Source organism: Cheilinus undulatus, linkage group 23, assembly GCF_018320785.1.
Source record: "Cheilinus undulatus linkage group 23, ASM1832078v1, whole genome shotgun sequence".
NCBI lineage: Eukaryota > Metazoa > Chordata > Actinopteri > Labriformes > Labridae > Cheilinus > Cheilinus undulatus.
The window spans coordinates 4,067,880-4,085,955 of NC_054887.1; the positions used below are offsets into that span (position 1 = coordinate 4,067,880).

Consider the following 18,076-nt stretch of genomic DNA (forward strand, 5'->3'; position numbering starts at 1 on the left):
CTAAAAATTTGGATTTCTTGCACAAAATGTACTTTTTTTCATTTTGTTAGGTGTGCCCTAATACAGCAGTTCCAAACAATTTTCCCTTGTAGACCCCACTACGTGTATCTAAGAAAGGCGGAGCCCCACAAGGACCCAAGAGTGAAGAAAAATTGACACAATGCCAGCAAAAATCAACACAGAATTCAGTTGTTTCACTGATTAAACCCTAAAAAGGCCTATGCATGCGTTTCTTATCATAACACCTTCAACACCTTCATAACACCTAAACTATTTAATAATTGCTTTATCATGGTTTTAGTCAATATTTGCAAATCTAATTTTGGCAGCCTTAGAGCAGACAAAGCCTTGCGCCCCTTCTAAGATCTTTGCCCCCCCCCCTTGGTGGGTCCCGGATAAGCAGGTGTTTTTGGTGTGATTTTGGCAATCAAATGGATCATCGAATAATCAACTGTTTGGGCTAACCCTTAAAAAAGAGGAGTATCAAATTCTTTAATGAGAGCTTACCTGCAGGAGAGTGTACGTGGAGTTCTTCTTAAGGAAGGTGCGAGCCGTTCTCTCCCTCCAGGCTCGTGCTGCAGCCACCTGAGACTCCACCTGGGCCAGTGGATCAAGCTGGACAGGGATGGAGCGACCTCTGGCCAACAGGCTCTCTAGCTGCTCAAGGTATGCATAGCTACTACCGCTCTGTGGGAAGTTAAGATATGTCAGACCATACACTTGATACAGGTTAATCAGTCTCAATCAAAATTCTCAGGAGGAATTTCTGCTTTAGTTTTGGGTAGGAGTGTACACATAGATAGTACCTGAATGGCTTCCACCTTGGATGTCCACTCTTTTGCCTTCTGTAGGGCCTCTCTGAGAGCCAAAATATTAGGTAGGTACGCAGGGATGTTCCTAGCTTCCAAAACAATGCTCTCCAACGTCATCATGCTGTGTCGAGGCCTGGAAATGCAAGAAAATAAAAAGGCATAGGATGGTCAACTCATTCCGCCTCTAGTAAGAAACACATTTGGGCTTCCAAGTGTGTGTGTAAGTATTCGCAACCTCACCTGGCCTGCAGGCATGCCCGAGCCTTATCCTCCCATCTCTCTGAGACTGTGAGGATCTCCTGCAGTTCAGCCATAGCCTTCTCCACGGCGTGATGAGGAGCCAGGCCCACCCCGGAGTCTATCAGCCTCTTCATCAGCTCCAGAGTGACGCGGTGAGGCTCGGCTAGGGTGATTCTCACCTGAGATGATAGAAACAGAAGGTGTTAAATGAAGCCAAAATCATGACACCTCCTTAGCCAAACAGACATGTTGTGAGAGTGTGTGTTGTTTTTAGAACCCACCTCATCGAGCCAGCGGGCCTGCTGGAGCTCCTGTTTCAGACGGGGCAGTTCTGGCAGTTCTACATCCAGACCGCTACCAAGGTCCAACAGCGCCTGCAGCTTGGAGGAGTCTGGCATCTCGTCCGACAGCGCCACCTGGGCTCGTTCATGGAAGTCTTCCACATTCTCCAGTAACTCCTGAAGGTGACAGAGACGTTGGGAGTGAAGAAAAAGAAGACAGACAAATAAGGGGAAAAGACAATAGATAAGACAATGAAAGCAATGGAAATTGAAGTGTAAGCTCTATATTATTATCAGCTGGATGCCTGGATTGTAAGTGCAGACTCACTTTGACTTGGCGGGCCTGGCTGATGATGCAGGGCAGCCTATAGAGTTGATCCACAAAGGCCTTCAGCTCATCCACCGTTAGTTTAGTACGGTTGCGACTGCTCTCAGAACGCAAACGGCTGCTGCAGAGAACATCATAAAAGAGCCAATTTGCTATTAGAAAAATGCTGATGTTGTTTATACATCTTCAAGTATCATATTGGAAAATTTTATTCCCAACATTTACTGAGATTCCATTGAATTTTCCACATATCTATCCTGAGGATTATACACTTAGGTGCACATATGCACTTATGAACTGTGTCTTACAGTGGTACAACACAGAAGCAACCATTTGTGGTACCTTAAGTAATCAACATATTATATTTATTTTTGACCCACATTTTCCACATACTCCACTGATGGTGCATGCCACACCCCCAACCCCAATAGACCAGAGCAACTGATCTGGGGGTACTTTTCCCAAATGATATCAGCCCCTCCCCTTTCTAAGAGGGAAACATTCCTTAAAAATGAACGGCAGTTAATGGAAAAGACTGGGTCATTAGGGATTTAAAAGTTTGAAATATGAGAAAACTGTGCAGTTAAATGGTTATTGAGAGAATATAATGGCCATATAATGGCCAGTGAGATAAACGTATAATATAGGACATTTATGAAAAAAATACTTGCATCATAACGATATGAAATTAAAAAAAATTATAGATGTACATGATGGTGTGTTCAGGCTCCCTCTGTCAAACTGAACAGCCAGTTCCATCTTGTGACTGGACATCAAATGAACATCAAATATCTTTGGATCTTAACACTTCAATGTGGTTAATAAGTTAGTGAATGTGTGAAAAAGCTGTTAACACGCAGACTACAGCTCCTGCTGTCACAGAGCAATCACTAGATTAAAGCCATTAAGAACAGCACTGGTCCAAAACTTTACTCAGCTTTCTACTCCTCTCTAGTTTCAACCAGAAGACACAGAACCCTTCTCTGACACTCTTTTGTTACTGGAGAATAACAAAACATGCCTTAAATAATGGCTTTTTGATTGTTTGAGGCACAAAACGAAACAGCTTTAAGTAGCAGGAAAATCTAAGGGCCTGTTTTCTACCAAATGGGGATGTGGTCACATTGGAAAGCGGGAAGTGACGCTGCACTGCCCCGATCTATAGATGCGTTTCTGAGCTGATGCGCAGCAAAGTGCAGCCCTAAGCAGATGTATTTTATTCAAGGATTCATAAAATTCTGCAATTTTTCACCTCAAAAAATTATCTTTTCTTTATCCATGGTATCGTGTTAACTCTGAGACCCTCTTAACCTGCCCCAGGATAAAATATAATGTTGATATGGTGAAAAGATTTATAAGAGTTTTCACAAGATACTCATACATACATAAGTACTAAGAAGATTTACAATCAGATGTCAGTGCACTGTGTTTTGTTTTAAAATTGACCAAATGCAATTTATATTCTCAGTCCTGTTTCAGCAGATCTGCTCTATGGAGATAAACGTGTTTCAGCAGAGGCCTCTGATGAAACTAGACCTGGTGTACCATGGGATTTTAGGAGACTATTGGGGCTTTTCCACTACGGCTTTTGGCTGCGCCGAGCCAAACCAAGCCGTGCTGATTTGCATTTCCATCACCAGTTTGGGCGCACCGAGCCACGCTCAAACGGCCCTGCTCATGAGTAGGGCCAAAGCAGGCCAGCCCCAGCTTCAAGCGCTTCACGGGGTCTGATTTGCTGGGGGATTTACCCCCTCTGCTACTGATAACCCCTACATGATAACTTTTCACCCCACGGGGCAGAAACGTTTTACCCCTGCCTCTGCTCCAGCTGTCCATAACTCTGTTACAGTGGTGTCAGCATTCACTGTATGACTTAAATATTTATGACACAAGACAGTGCTCATACTACAGTCGGATAGTTGTGCACAGCTTCTCACACTTAGTGAAATCAGGAAGGACCAGGCGCAGATCCAGGAATACACCTTTTTCGGCACCTACTAATAACCAAAGTTGGACCCTGTCCCCTTCTTATAGACAATACTAGACTTTAAAAATAAAATGCTGGAGATGTTCGTAAGATTTCGCCCATGACAGAGTCCGTCTTTAATTCATTAATGGGTGCTAGTAAAGCATGTCTTTCTCACTGTCCAATCCAAAAATATGATTGCGTTCTTTTCTGCTGACCCACAAATCAATAATGAGGCTGTTCTTTAACTTACATGCAGGGAAATTCTCTCATTTTGATGATAAGCGTGAATTATTGTTTGTTTACTGACTGCAGACAGAGAGAGAGACGGAGAGACGGGGAGAGAGAGGGAGGGAGAGAAAGCAAAAAGAGCAGCTTGCAGCGCTGTCGGTCCACAGTTTGATTATTCCTTTAAAATAATGTAAAGTCATTCAGATCAGACAGTGTAGAGAGATTGAGGAGGGCTCAACGTACTTCGTCATCAGCTCTAGACGCGCCCTCAAATGGGTAGCTCGGTTGTGGTGGAAAAGCAAACCCCCTGCTGCACTGGGCTGCTGTGCCAAGTCAAACCAAGTTGAGCCGAGCCACGCCATGTAATGGAAAAGTCCCATATAGTAGGGGGAAACCTTAACCTTCCATGGGGGTCTGGGGACATGCTCCCCCAAAGAAAAACTGTGACATTTTCAAGCTAAACACACCAATGTTGTGCATTTTTAGAGCAAAATAAAGAGGCTAAATCTTTTGGAAAATTGTTCTTTTTAAACAGTTTTCTCTTGTGATAATTAAATCAAAGATGAACTGATTATAATGTGATTTGCCGATTACAGTTTCCAGTTTTTTTCCCTGAATGGCCTGATGATAAAGATTTTATCTGATTTTAACTTAAACTAATTTCGTTCGTCCAGCTCTGGCCATCTTGCTTTCAGCCCGCGATTAGCTTTCTTTCTTTCTTAGCTTTCTTTGTTTTCTTCATTGCAGTACACTTGCTTTTCCCCAGTCCCTCACGAGTTTCTCACTCACTCCAAACAATCTTTCTGTTTTCTTTAAGTCAATGTTTCAGTTAATTTTTTCAGTGGTACAGGAGCAGCATATAGTTGTTTCAAGCCTTAAGCGCCCTCTAGTGGCTATAGACAGTAATGTTTACTCCTTGGTTCATGTCAGTCAGTATGAATTAACATTTAAAAACATGTTAAATTATATATATTTTGATGTATAAGTCGCATCTGACGATAAGTCGCAGGACCAGCCAAACTATGTAAAAAAGTGCGACTTACAGTCCGGAAAATATGGTATGTGGAATTTGAGGGTTATGAAAATAAGGGGTATCCATGTTTACTAACCTGTGCCTCTGTTTGCGACTGAGCAGCAGCTGAGCCACAGAGCTGCACGTCTCAGCCTCTTTGACCATCTCCCTCAGGCGACGGAACAAAGCTTTCTCTGGATACTTTCTGTCCTCCGCGTCCTCAAGCAAAACCTTGAGCTCAATAAGATCTAGTAGAGAAACAAGCAAACGTGAAGTTTTACAAGCAGATATCTCAACAAAAACAAAGCAGTAACAAAATGTTCTACATGTAGTTCAGCTGTTTAGAAACCTTTCTTGTTCTTCTGGTCAGCAGCCAAGGCCTCTGTGACCCTTTTGGACCAGGTGTCATATGACTGAGCTCGTGTCTTCACCCCGTACAGCATGGAGGGAAACTCCTCCAGATCGTAGCGATACCTGAAGAATATTATGCAGATATTAACTTGAGAATTAAGTGTGTAGTCTACTTTATGTAATGATGAAAGACTTCTCACCGAAGACACTTGCTGCCATGTGGGCAGTCACAAAGATCTGCAGCATGATGGAGACAGACGAGCCGATCAGGGCTGCAGGAGCAGGTCAGCGCAGACAGGAAACAGGTCGTCTTACATTTGTAACACTGGCGCTCATCATCAGGTAGAAGTTCGAACACCTCCTGCTCTGAGGACAGAACCCCCTGTAGAAAAGGAGATAACTGAGGTCATCTAAACACATATTTTGTCGATCTTGCCAGTTTAAGGGACACAAAAAGACCAAAAAAAAAGACATACTAATTCTTGGACAGCCTGTCTGAGTTTTGTCTCTTCCTCCATCATATCTCCCAGTTCCTTGTAGACAGCAGCAGCCAGTTCCACGTCCAGACTCTCTGGATCAGCGGCCATCTTGCACAGCAGCTCCTCGTGGGAGAAGACGCAGTAACGATGAAGGCGTCTATAGTGGGCCACACACTGACGTCCCATGGGTAACTAAAAAGCATGTGTAAAAGATGAGCACCAACATCAAGTTTTTTTTTTTCAAATCTGAAGTCAACTTTTCTCTTCCCTCACCCAGTCTGCAGTGCAGAAGTTTACAGCCTCTGCAAAGTTGTAGCCCTGGTTGAAGCCGCTGTGGTAGGCTCTGGGGAAAGTCACCACAAACTCCCCTGCGCACTGATTGGTCCTGTACACCTAAAGTGGAAAATGCACAATTGTGTCAAATAAATCAGAATGAACCTTTTGATCAGTATCTAATCAGATAAATCAAAACAAATCATCAAGCCTCAGTTTACATACGGGGACACCATGCTCCATGAGGATATTAGGATTCATGATGGTGACTAGCTGATGCAGGAGGTCAGGCTGGGAGTCAAACAGCTCTGGGGCCAGTTTCTTCATCACAGCCTCGAGCTGTTCTGCTGCTGAGGCTGGCACGCCATACCAAGTCTTAGGTTCACCCCTAGAGAAAAGATAAATAATCATTGCATTGGAATTTCTGCAGGTTTTTTTTTTCCTTTGCTTTTTTTTATTGGTGTCAAACTGAAATAAAGCCTCAAGACTTTCTTACCAGTGCAGGAAGTTGATGGAGTAACTCCAGTGGTCCTCAATGTGCCAGCAAAACGAGGAGAAACACATGCCCACATAGAGCCAGGGCACCTTCATACCAGAGATGTCCACATTGATGTGAGTGAGCACTGACTGCTCCAGCACTGGCATGTTATTCAGGTTCCAGCCTGAATTTGCATACTCCTGAAGGAGAACAGCAAAATATTACTAGGAATAAGTGTCTTATTTTGATTAACTTAGCAACTTTATGTAAATGAAGACAAGACTTTAAAGGGGATCTGTTAAGCCCTAATTTCACATGCACAAAACTCATGAAAGGCAGCTAAAATTTTCAAGCTAAGCTGCATTTGTCAACACAAATAAGAACAGAGAAATGCTTCTGCCCTGTCTAATCCTACCAGCCCCAGAGTAAAAGTTTCTGAAGCAAGGATGAGCCGACATTGGATCAAAGCAGGTAATATTTTGGAAAATTCACTGCAAGGGAGTGGGAGGGGTGGCTGACATTTATATCCTGCAACTGGTGCAGCACCAGTGGAATTTTTGTGCATGTATTAAAACAACTTCATTGTGTTTTCTAGTATTGATATTTCCATTAGCATCGACATAAATGAAAAATATATCACAGTGTTAGACTGTGGTAATTTCCCTTTCTGTGGAATGATTGCCTCAAGGGACCCCTGCTATCCCTGTCTGACAGGAAAAACTTTCCACAGTAAGAGAGGCGTGCTATTAAGCAGCTATAGATTTAAGTGTCAGACTATCAGAATTTTTTTCTATATTATAATAATAATAATTTAGACTCTGGTAGTTTTTATGAAACAACATGAAAAAAATAAACAACAGAACTAAAAAAGTGCAAACATCTACATGAGACATTTATTAGGCAAATACTTCAAAAGATTCTACGACAATCTTCTCACCTCCTCATCGCCCAGTAGCCGCCTTTTCCCGTCCCTGACAGGAAACCCGCTGCCCACTTCCTTGGAGCTGATGTCAGCTCCGTACTCTACGATGACATCCTCCTCAATGCTGCTGACCAGGCGCCAGAACTCCTTCTCCACCAGCTCTGTGGGCACCATCTGGATTCACAAAGCAAAAATAATGAGAGCTCAAAAAGCATTAAAGCTACACTCTCAACATCTCTAACTCTCTCTGCACCATGTGGGACAAAAAGATGATGGAGGAAAATCCACCAGTGAGAGGATTTTACGTACATGAACAGGCATGTTGAAATAGTCTGACTTGAAGTGGTCAGCCATTTCTCCAAAGCCCTGCAGAGTGTATTCTCTCACAGCCTGCTCAAAGCCAAACGCCTCCCTGGGTTTACTGCACTCCTGGAAGGCAAGCAGGTGTGTAAATTATGCTTAAAGACCGTGAAAAATGAAACAAAAACAACAGCTCTTCTACCCGAGTAACTCTACTCTCCAGCCTTACCTCTGCAACACACTTGGGGCATCGCCAGTCCCCCTTCGGGACATCCTGTAGAGGCGGGATTAAGCAGAAGGTGTGGTAGCTGTCATCACAGCCGTCACACAACAGCAGACGGTCCTCCTCATCGCCTCGCCCACACACCAGGCACAGGTAGAGGTCAATCTGAGAATAAGGGCAAGACAACATGTAGGGATGGTCATACCCAGAGTTCACCAACATACAGTCTATAAGACAATGAACTCGCACTCACAAAGTTGACCTCTAAGGTCTCCTTGCGTGGTCTCATTTTGATGGCAAAGGCCTGGGCTTTGAGATGACGCTGCTTCTTGTTGAATCCATCATCTAAAAATAGGAATGTTTTGTGTAAAAAAGGAATATTAACAGGAACACAACCTTTTTAAAGCTCTATTAAAATACAGCTTTAAATAATAGTTATTCTTACCAGCTGGTACAATCTCCAATCCAACCATCTTTGGACTTGTACCAAAGATTTTCAGACCTTTTGGCTCCTTGTTTTCCCTCTTCAAAAACAGAGCACAAACAGAGAAAGACAAGTGTGAAACAGCTGCTAAAAGATAGCACGTCTGACAGCTTAGGGGAAATATGGCTGCTACAGTTTAATCTAGGAAGGTGCCGGTAAGATATTCTTAAAGCTAAACAGGGTATTAACACATTTAATATAAATACTGTGGTTAAAAAAAATCTCTGCTAGAAAACTGCCCATAAAATGACTGACAAGCACCACATTTGTTACAGATATGCTACATTAAGCTAAAAGATAGCATACATGAAATTACAATGTTACTATCAGCTTAACAAAAATTCATGTTGTTAGTTCAAATATCCAACCAAACTACTTATAAATGGGGTTTTTCCACACCTCAGATTTCAGGCGCCTGGAGCGTCTCTCAGGCAGAAGCCTGTCTTTGGTTTGCGTGGCATCACTCTCAGTCTCTCGCTCCCTATCCTTTTCTTCCTCTTCATCTTGCTCCTCTTCTTCTGCCGTCTCCTCTCCAACACCCTCATCCAGTTCTTCCTTGTCATCTCCTTCATCATATAGTCGCTGAATGCCCTGATTAAAAAGAGAGAAGGGAAGTAGAAAAAAAAGAAAAGTGATGCTACTCCAGTGCATTTGTGCCCAAAAACCTTTTTGCAGCATGCAAACCAAATTAAAAAGTTATCAAACACCTAGACAGAGAAGATCACTGGAAACACTCACAAATTTCATCTGCTTAATAATTATTAAATAAAGTAATGTAACAAAAACTAAAAAGGTTTGTCAGAATAATGCACCTCAAATAAAAACTACAGGTGGTGTATCTCTTAGAAATTCTACATTCAAAGACTCTGACAAAAGGCCATGTTTTGAGCTTTTTTAAACTATGTCAAGTATTCAAATTGCAAATATATAAATTTGCTTAATTCTTATGCTACTTTTGTGCTCTGAAAGTAGTGGAGCAAAGTTTTTAAAATTTACAGGGGAACAGCAGCAGGAAGGATTTAAAAAGCCTCCATCTAAAGCCTCAACAAGCTGTGTCACTCAACGCTCGTGCATGCTCCGTTTTCAAAAGCAGTTAAGTTTCGTTCAGTGCAGTTTTGCCATGGTTTGCTTCGCACGCTGTGACAGAAACTTTCTCTTTAAAGAGTTCCAGATCATTTGGCTCAGCTCAGTAGAGCTGGTTGTTTTGCTAACTAACAGTGCTTCATTTGGGAACAGTTTAAATGTGGATTAAATAACAACAAAGGATGGAGTTAGGGAAACTGGCACTCAGAAGGGAGCTAGCTACTGTGGCTTAGTTTAGTGTTTTGGTTGGTAGTACATCACTGTTCTAATTAAAAGCATCTTTGTGACAAAATTAGTATTTTTCAATAAGTTAAAGGGGCTCAGCTAGTTTCTTAGCTCAGTAAAAGACTCCTTAAGACCCTTGTTCCCCTTCATCTTGCTAGACAATGCTAGACGCAAATCCGGCCCCTGGTACAGTTACACCCGGCCCACCAGATCCTATCATATTTTTATTATAACTGGCCCACTGGTTTGAGGTCTGCAGATTTCCTCCAGCTTAAAAACATAAACTTAACCATGATGATTTAAAATATCCTTGTTAAGTCATTAGAAAAAGTAAAAAGTTAAAATAATTAGATAAAAAGTCAGGAATGTGATAAAACACATTTGTTTTCATTTCATATTCTTAATTTTGCATTTCACAGTTATGTGAGATGCAAATGATTTTTTATCTTATTTTTTGACCTTTCACAGCCTCAAGTTTAAATTTTTTAAGTTATATTTTGACCTTTTAAACTTATGATTATGATTTTTTTCCTCACATTTTGACCTTTTTAGCTCTTTATTTTGACTTTCAACTCATAATTTGACCTTTTAAGATCCTCAATTTTAATCTTTAAGTCATATTTTGACTTTTAAAACTCAAAATTTAAATGTTTTTCTCATGCTTTGACATTTTAAACCGATGATTTTGAATTTATCTCATATTTTGACTGTTAAGAATCATGATTTCAACTTTCTATCTCATATATTTCCCTTTTAAAAACATTATTTTGACTTTAAATGCCATGTTTTGAGCCTTTTCAGGCTAATAAGTATGAATTTTTATCTCAGATTTGGAGCCTTTAAACTTATCATTTTGACCTTTTAAAATCTAAAAACCCTTTATCATCAGTGCTAGGGTTTTTGTCCCCCATAATTCATTGCTGGTGAAAATGAGATTGACAGTTTATGGTTAAATGTGGACCCTGCTCAGCCCTCAGGTTGGACCCAAATTCAGAACTCTAACCCTGCTGCGATTAAGTTTGACATCCCTGGGCTAGGAGGTCTGCAGGACACAGTTCAATGTGATATTGATCACCTCTTGCCAGGTAAATCAGTTAAAGTGAGGTAAATATCCCTTTTTGTAAAGTGTAGGGATTGTGTTCAGTGATTGTAGAAATTTTCTGGTCCATTTAGAGCTTTTAAGGACCAACTTTCCTTCATTCCTGTTCACTCCTAAGGCTGTCCCTCAATTCCTGACCCCAAATAGACATTTACGATCATGCGATTGCAAACAACCTATTCAGTAGAATTGTGTAAAGTGTCATGAGATAATCGTTCTTGTGATTTGGTACTATCCTAGCAAATGTCAACTTTGTAAGCTTTGAAATTACATCACTCACGGTCAGTGTGGCTCCAGACTGGAAGAGCTCATATGGGTACAGTATTCTCTCATAGTGGGAGCGCAGCAGTGAGCCAGTTCCTTTCCCTGATGGGAAGCCCATTCGGCTGGCCACCTTGGACCACCTCTTCTCCTTACACAGTGTCTCAAAGCCGCCCTCTGATGACACAATCTGAAACACAGGGTTTTTTTTTAAAGCTTTTTGGTGAATAAAACGAATAAACGAATAAACGAAGACTAAACAAAATAGAACAAATGAGGGACTAAATTAATTGTCCTAAATCAACAGTTCATGTCATCTGTTTTACCTTGCTGAGTTGATAGAGATCCAGAACTTTTCTCTCCACATGGGGGAATCGTATTTTTGATCCCTGCAGCTCCCAGAACTTTGCGATTTGATCCAGAAAGTTGAGCTTAACCCGGGTGAGTGCCTAGAAGGGCAGGGCCGAGACAAGAAAGTAAACACTTAGCCAATACACAGTGCTGCTCATGTCAGCTCCCCTGTGATATTCTGACATTTTTGCCATCTTTTTTAACAAGCAGCATTACCAGATAAGGCGTTACATAATAATTGAGGCTTACAGCATTCAAGTTATAGGCTATTTATTAACAGGAAAGGACTCATTCATGAACAGGAAAGAAAAGGTTATTTCTATTATTTCAAGGCTGGGTGGAGTCTCTGTTAAAGTCAGGTCCTCAAGTGGAGTTTTAACTGCTACTAAACCAAAACTGAGAAGCAGGATCATCAATTTATTGTTCTGATCTTATATTAGGCAAGTCATCACAATCATAAAGGTTAGGCTGGAAAGTATGAGTGTTATTTTGTTATTGTGTATAATACTTCTATCCACATGTCAAAATAGTCCCATCCCATTCATGATTTCGCACATGTAAAACACACTTAAGCTAGTGTTCTCTTACGTATCAGTGTATAGCCTTTATGGTGTTTAAATACAGCTATGTGACAGTGTCACGACACACCACAATCATAAATATGATACCCTTCAATGCCTCTAAAATACACATTTTACTGTCATCATTACATTTTCATAATTCAATAATTCTGAGGAGATATTAGACTATCATGTCTGTGTTGCTGTTGATGTGGCATCCTTCTTAAATGTTTTTTTTCTCTCTTTTTAATTTTATGTCACCACAGCCTTTACATACCAACACAGGCAGTTCTCATACCAAGAGGACAAAACTGTAAACTACACTACTGTCAAGTATAAAAGTAGTAAGTCAAGCAAACCTAGAAATAGGCCTTTAAATTCAGGGCTGTATGTTTCTTTTTTACCAATGTACCAAACTATACAATGCTGCTACTCAAGGAGTTCGTAGGATGGGACATAAGCACCTGCCAACAGCCAAATGCGTGTATATTTGAGCAGCGTCAGGTGAACTTGCTCAACTTAGTTTTAAAAAAAGTTACCTTGCCTAAAAGAGGGATTTTGTTACAGTAAATGGTATCATAAACCCTCGCTGACCAAAATATCATGCCTATTCCTCCATGTTTAAGACCTGCTGTCAAATGTTTACAGACGGCTGTGTGCTGGGGTGGTCTGACCCAGAATCATATGAGAGCAGTTCTCCACTGCAACTGGTGTATCTGCTAAAAGTGTGTTTGAATTAATGCCTTTCTTGCTCTAAGTACAAAAAAAGTTAAACAAAGACTGCAAAAAAATGTGCATGAAATGTTGAATACTAGTGAGTCTAAAACTTGAAAATGCCTGATGAATGTATAGCAAGCGTTTGCATGGTCAAATACAGGACAAGCAGGTCAAAAAATGCTGTTAAAAATTAACAACAGACCAGATTATTTGTGCAACCACACCCTCTTATCAAAAAGCCTATAACTTGAAGAGTATAAGTATTGATTTTTAACCATTACTCATTAAATAATTCAGCTTGATAAAACAGAGGGGCTGGTAGATATTTGAATCCACCAGCCACAGTAGCAGGCAGATGAAAAAGTTAAATCCCAACCCTGGTTTGTACATTATGTATCAGTTCTGTGTACCTCATAAAAAAACAGACACACCTTCACTCAGAATGCTGTGACATCATCCAGCATCTTCTTGGCAAACTCACCTCAAGCTCATTAAGTCTTTGTACTCTTGGAGTGAAGCGGAAGTTGCGTACATCGCAGGCGAATGGAGGTTGCCAGTCCTGATTGACAAGAAACACACCCTTTAACTCAGCACAACAACAAAAGCCCTTCTAGGGACGGGTGTTGCAATTTAGCATTCGCTACAAACACAATGAAACTTGCATGGAATGCCTGTTCTCAGTTGTCTATGTTTATTATATCTGTCCCTATTAAATAAACCTTAAATAAATAAACATCAGAGAAGCACATCCAGTGAACAGCACAGCTTCTCTCAGAAGGTTCAAAGCAGTGACACTCAGCACATGGTTCTTGAGCCACATGTGGCTCTTTTGTGATGATTTGTGGCTCTTCTATGTCTTTGAAATATTTTTTTCCCAGAAAACCTTAAAAAAAAGGGGGAAAATTTTACCTCATTGCAAGCTACACTCTTGTGTAGCAATAGCTTTAATTGTCAACCTTTATTTTTTTGTTGTCCGTATATTTCTATTGCCATAATCTCCAACTACTAATCCCCCCCCCACTACTGACCTATTTTGTCCCTTTTATAACCATTTTTTGCCTGTAATATCCTGCTTTGTGCACATTTTCCCCCTTTTTTTTTTTTACCTTTTTTGACAATTCTTGCCCGTTTAAGCTGCCTTTTGCCAATGAATGCCACTTCTTTTCCCATTTTTTCCACTCTTGCTGCTTTTTGCCCATTTCAGTAACTTTTCACTCTTTTTTAAGCAACGCCTTGACCGCGTTTTTTAACCATTTTTGCCCCCTGTGGCTCATTTCTCTCCCTATTTTTGCCATTTTTTACCAAGTTTTTGCAATTTTATGCCTAGTTTGCCCCTTTTCACCCATGTTTTGCCACTTCTTTGCCGCTTTTTTTAACATTTCTCCCACTTTAACTTATTTTTACTGCCAACTTAACCCATTTTTGCCACTTTTCACTAACTTGACCGTGGCTCTTTCAAAGGTATTTTTCAACATTTGGCTCTTTGGTTGAGCAGGGTTGAGTAATACTGGTTTAAAGGATTGTTAATCGGTTAAAAAAAAACATCATTAGTTGATCTTATCAAGTGATTTTAGGTATGATACCAAAACAGAATACTATTATTTTTACAGTGCAATGAGTTTATTTATGTACAGAAATAACTGCATGAAAACCACCAGTTTAACCCTCAGGCCCTCCTAGAGCCCTTTAAGGGCTTTCTGGTTGTATTTTTTTGCCCTTACTTTGGCCGTTATCATGCTAAGAGGATGATATTTGACAGTTTTTAATGAATTTTTGAAATTTCATAATCCACACTGTGTTGACAGAATTTTTCACTGTGTGACCAAAAACTCACACTCTCCCTCCTAAAGTCCTTTTAGGCCTCATTGACTACCATTAAAACCATTTCTTTTCATTCTTCCGCCACTGCAATACAGAAAAAAGTAATCCTGTTAATTCGTCTGTAATTCAGTCATTAAGAGGTAAAAATATTTGCACACCAAAAAATACAGCCAAATTTTGCCATGTTTGCAGAGAGGCATTGTGGGAGATAATGACCTTGTTTGAACTGATAGGATATATCAGTGACTGTAGGCCAGTGGAATTACTTATTTCAACTCAAACTACTTTGGGTGTTTTCTATGGATGTCAGAGTCTGGTAAAAAATTAAAAATTATGAAAATGAATTCATATTTGCTATACATGATGAGGACTCAATGATTAGCAGCAACACTGATTTTGATGTATAATAAAGTTTTTGTAATAACAAAAAAAAAAAAAAATCAGACTCTCCCTCTTAAAGCTCTTTCAGGACATTGGATATATTTAGAAATATTAAACATGAAAAAAAACTTTTTTTTGTCCTTATCTCCAGTCATCATCATGTATAGCAGATGTGAATTCAATTTCATAATTCTAATTTTCACCAGACTCTGACATCTATAGAAAACACCCAATGTAGTTTACCTACAGTCACTGATATATCCTATCAGTCCAAACAAGGCCATTATCTCCCACAATGCCTCCCTGCAAACATTGAAAAATGGAAAACTTTGGCGGCCTCTTTTTGGTGTGCAAATATTCACCTCTGAATGACTGAATTACAGAGGAATTACCGAGGCTTTCTTGTTTCTGTAATGCAGTGGCAGTAGAATGATGATACATAGTTTTAATGGTAGTCAATGAGGCCAAAACGGGCTTTAGGAGGGAGAGTGTGAGTTTTTGTCTGCACAGTGGAAAATTCTGTCAAAAGTGTGGATAGTGAAATTTCAAAATTTAATCAAAAATTGAACATCTCTGTCGAATATTATCATCTTAGCATGATAACTGCCAAAGTAAGAGCAAAAATACTATTAAAAAGCCCTTAAAGGGCTCTAAGAGGGCCTGAGGGTTAAAGCTTTTATAATCATGAAAGTAATTCTGGATATCTGTTATTTTTGTTCTAGTTATAAAGGCAGAATCTGTCGGTTAAAGGTCTGAAAACATTAAAATGCAATGTTTAGATTCTGAAAGAACATGGCACAGGTATGGATTAGTTCAACGACAGGCCTGCTTTTAGCCAGTGTCGCATCTTGGTAGCTAATGTGGACCAATCACTGACTGTAACTTAGCTAGCAATGTTAGAAACAAAACAGAAATTTAACCGGATGCATGCGTTTTGCTGCTTGTACAAAACTTTCCCAAACAATAAAAGAACACCCACTCCATCCAGGTAAAATCTACGCAATGTTGAGAGCAAAATAAATTCAGAGTTATTTGACCTCTATTAGACTGATGGCAACTGGTAATGTCGCAAAAATCACGCAGGCCCTTATGAACCAACACAACCTGCGTAGGAGCACACCAACACTAAGTCAGACTTTTAAACCGTGTTTATCAGAAAGTAGAGATTATGAGGGACTTTACCTCTGGGGGTCGGATCTTGCAGATGCCAGTTTTCTCTGCGATTGGTCGGATCTTGTTGATGAATCCTAAAGGATCCGAGAAATCCTCCCAACTCGGCTCAAAAACTGGACACTCAGGTGGGGGGACGAACTCGGCAAATGCCGACATGTTGGTGGTTTTCAGTTAAAGCAGTCTTTTAAAAAAGATGTGCTAAAATTCACGTTTTTGTGCTCAGGAGTCCATGATTATATCCAGCAATTCCTGTCTTGTGGAAGTTCCTCCGTGTCCACCATGATCCTTTAAATCTCCAAACTAAGAAACGTTTGAGGGTATCCCAGTCGCGATAATAATTTATATTGTGAAAATGGATGCTGGTCGATCAGTGTTTGCCCATCATCGGTGATATGAGGGCCAGGCAAGGCCGGGAAGTCTTCACCGCTACTCCCTACCTGGGACGGAGGGCAGGGTCAGTCGGAAACGCCATCATTCCTGATATCTTCACGATAGCAAACCCCACAGTGAAGACTTCGGATGTGGATAATAGCTATGCACGAAGGGGATTGAGGAATCAGGAAACAAACAAACAAAAAACCCGTGTTCAGTGTTGGCTGCAATGTTATGATCCGGACGCTAACCTTGCTACTGCTAAGTCTAGGTGCCTAGGTAGTGCATGATTTCTTCGTGATGGTGCATTTCCAACAAAGTTATCCCCAGCTGGTTAAGTCCTGTAATGGGGTTTTAATACTCATTACCTAACGTGTTCACAGTCCCACGTGTGGCTTTCTTAGATAAACTCCAGCCTTGGCGTCAACTTCTCCGAGCATTTATGCGCTAAGAACAAGACAAGTTACACCATGACGGGGGGGGTACTAGCGTTAGCAAGCGTACATTGTTGGCTTCTCCCTTCGACAAACCCCCATTCATTGTAGCGCTAGCATACAGCTAATTTTGTTGGCTAACGTCGGCTAGCTTCCAGTTGCCCGTTGCGCAGCTAACATTGACGTTCACGACATTAGCAGAGAAGTCAACCGAGCAGAAGTATCCACCGTGGCCTGCGTCGGTTGGTTGTAATCCCAAAGTAGTAGAATAAAAAGAATTAAATCCCGTTCACTGTTTTAACGCGTGTCGTTTTCCGTGTCTTTAACGTCGTCCGTGAGTGTTGTATCCGCATTAGCAAACGTGCTAGCAACAACTAGCAAGATTGGGTGAGCTTTCATGATGCCTTCACGGACATTTGGGAAATTTGCACTACGTCTGCAAAAGTAAACGGCGGCGTCGGTTTGACAAGGAAATTAATCAGGCGTTTTTTCATTAAAAAGATGAGACAGTGAAAGGAAATCAAGTTTTACAAGTTTAGCAACCTATTGTTAGTATGAGGTCCCTTTAATTTTAACCTCCTGAAAGCCAAAATGTTGTTTTGAATGCATTTTAAGTTACTTCTATTTATTGCCTACAAGTGCGATACAAAATTACAAAGTTTAACACACTTTTACAAATTTACATTACCAAAACATTTCACATTTTAATGAAACAAATTTACACTACCCAAACACTTTTACAAATGACTTTAACATTTTACAAAACAAATTTACAAAAAGACAGTGATAAAACTACCAACGTTTTAACACTTTTACAAAACTTGAAAGAAATTTACAAAGCTAGAAACAAAACTGAAACACAAAACTTTGAAGTACAAAGTCGGATACAAAATAAAGAAAAGCTGTGCTTTTTCTTACAAAGCTTGAATCAAAATTGGATTAACAGAGTAATTTTAATTTTTAAACAAATTAACATAAGCAAAACACTTTTACAAATGACGAGAGGCAAATACATTTTACCAAACAAATTTACATACCAGTGGAAATGAAATTACAGTCCAGAACACTTACAAAATTTGAAACAAGTTTATAAAGTCTAATACAACATTACAAAGTCTGAAACACTTATTAAAAAATATTAAACAACAATACAAAAATGCATAGTCTAAAACACTAAAAAACTTACATCAATTTAGATTAACCAGATGATTTTTAAATA

General features: G+C 40.1%; 1 protein-coding gene across 1 annotated transcript in view; it reads right to left on the bottom strand.

Moving 5' to 3' along the window:
- Positions 1-17,250, bottom strand: part of kdm5a (lysine (K)-specific demethylase 5A) — a 31,218-nt gene extending 13,968 nt beyond the window's left edge. Inside the window, exons 1-22 of the mRNA XM_041781028.1 lie at positions 16,061-17,250; positions 13,158-13,235; positions 11,375-11,497; positions 11,068-11,238; positions 8,780-8,971; positions 8,342-8,420; positions 8,150-8,241; positions 7,903-8,061; positions 7,683-7,802; positions 7,389-7,547; positions 6,470-6,651; positions 6,199-6,361; positions 5,974-6,093; positions 5,698-5,892; positions 5,422-5,603; positions 5,220-5,344; positions 4,968-5,118; positions 1,662-1,782; positions 1,334-1,510; positions 1,053-1,231; positions 807-945; positions 508-687 (exon numbers count right to left, since the gene is read on the bottom strand). Of these exons, the coding sequence (XP_041636962.1) occupies positions 508-687; positions 807-945; positions 1,053-1,231; positions 1,334-1,510; positions 1,662-1,782; positions 4,968-5,118; positions 5,220-5,344; positions 5,422-5,603; positions 5,698-5,892; positions 5,974-6,093; positions 6,199-6,361; positions 6,470-6,651; positions 7,389-7,547; positions 7,683-7,802; positions 7,903-8,061; positions 8,150-8,241; positions 8,342-8,420; positions 8,780-8,971; positions 11,068-11,238; positions 11,375-11,497; positions 13,158-13,235; positions 16,061-16,207 (3,234 nt within the window). The 5' untranslated portion in view covers positions 16,208-17,250. The remainder of the gene's footprint in view (positions 1-507; positions 688-806; positions 946-1,052; positions 1,232-1,333; positions 1,511-1,661; positions 1,783-4,967; positions 5,119-5,219; positions 5,345-5,421; positions 5,604-5,697; positions 5,893-5,973; positions 6,094-6,198; positions 6,362-6,469; positions 6,652-7,388; positions 7,548-7,682; positions 7,803-7,902; positions 8,062-8,149; positions 8,242-8,341; positions 8,421-8,779; positions 8,972-11,067; positions 11,239-11,374; positions 11,498-13,157; positions 13,236-16,060) is intronic.
- Between the last annotated feature and the right edge of the window lie 826 nt (positions 17,251-18,076).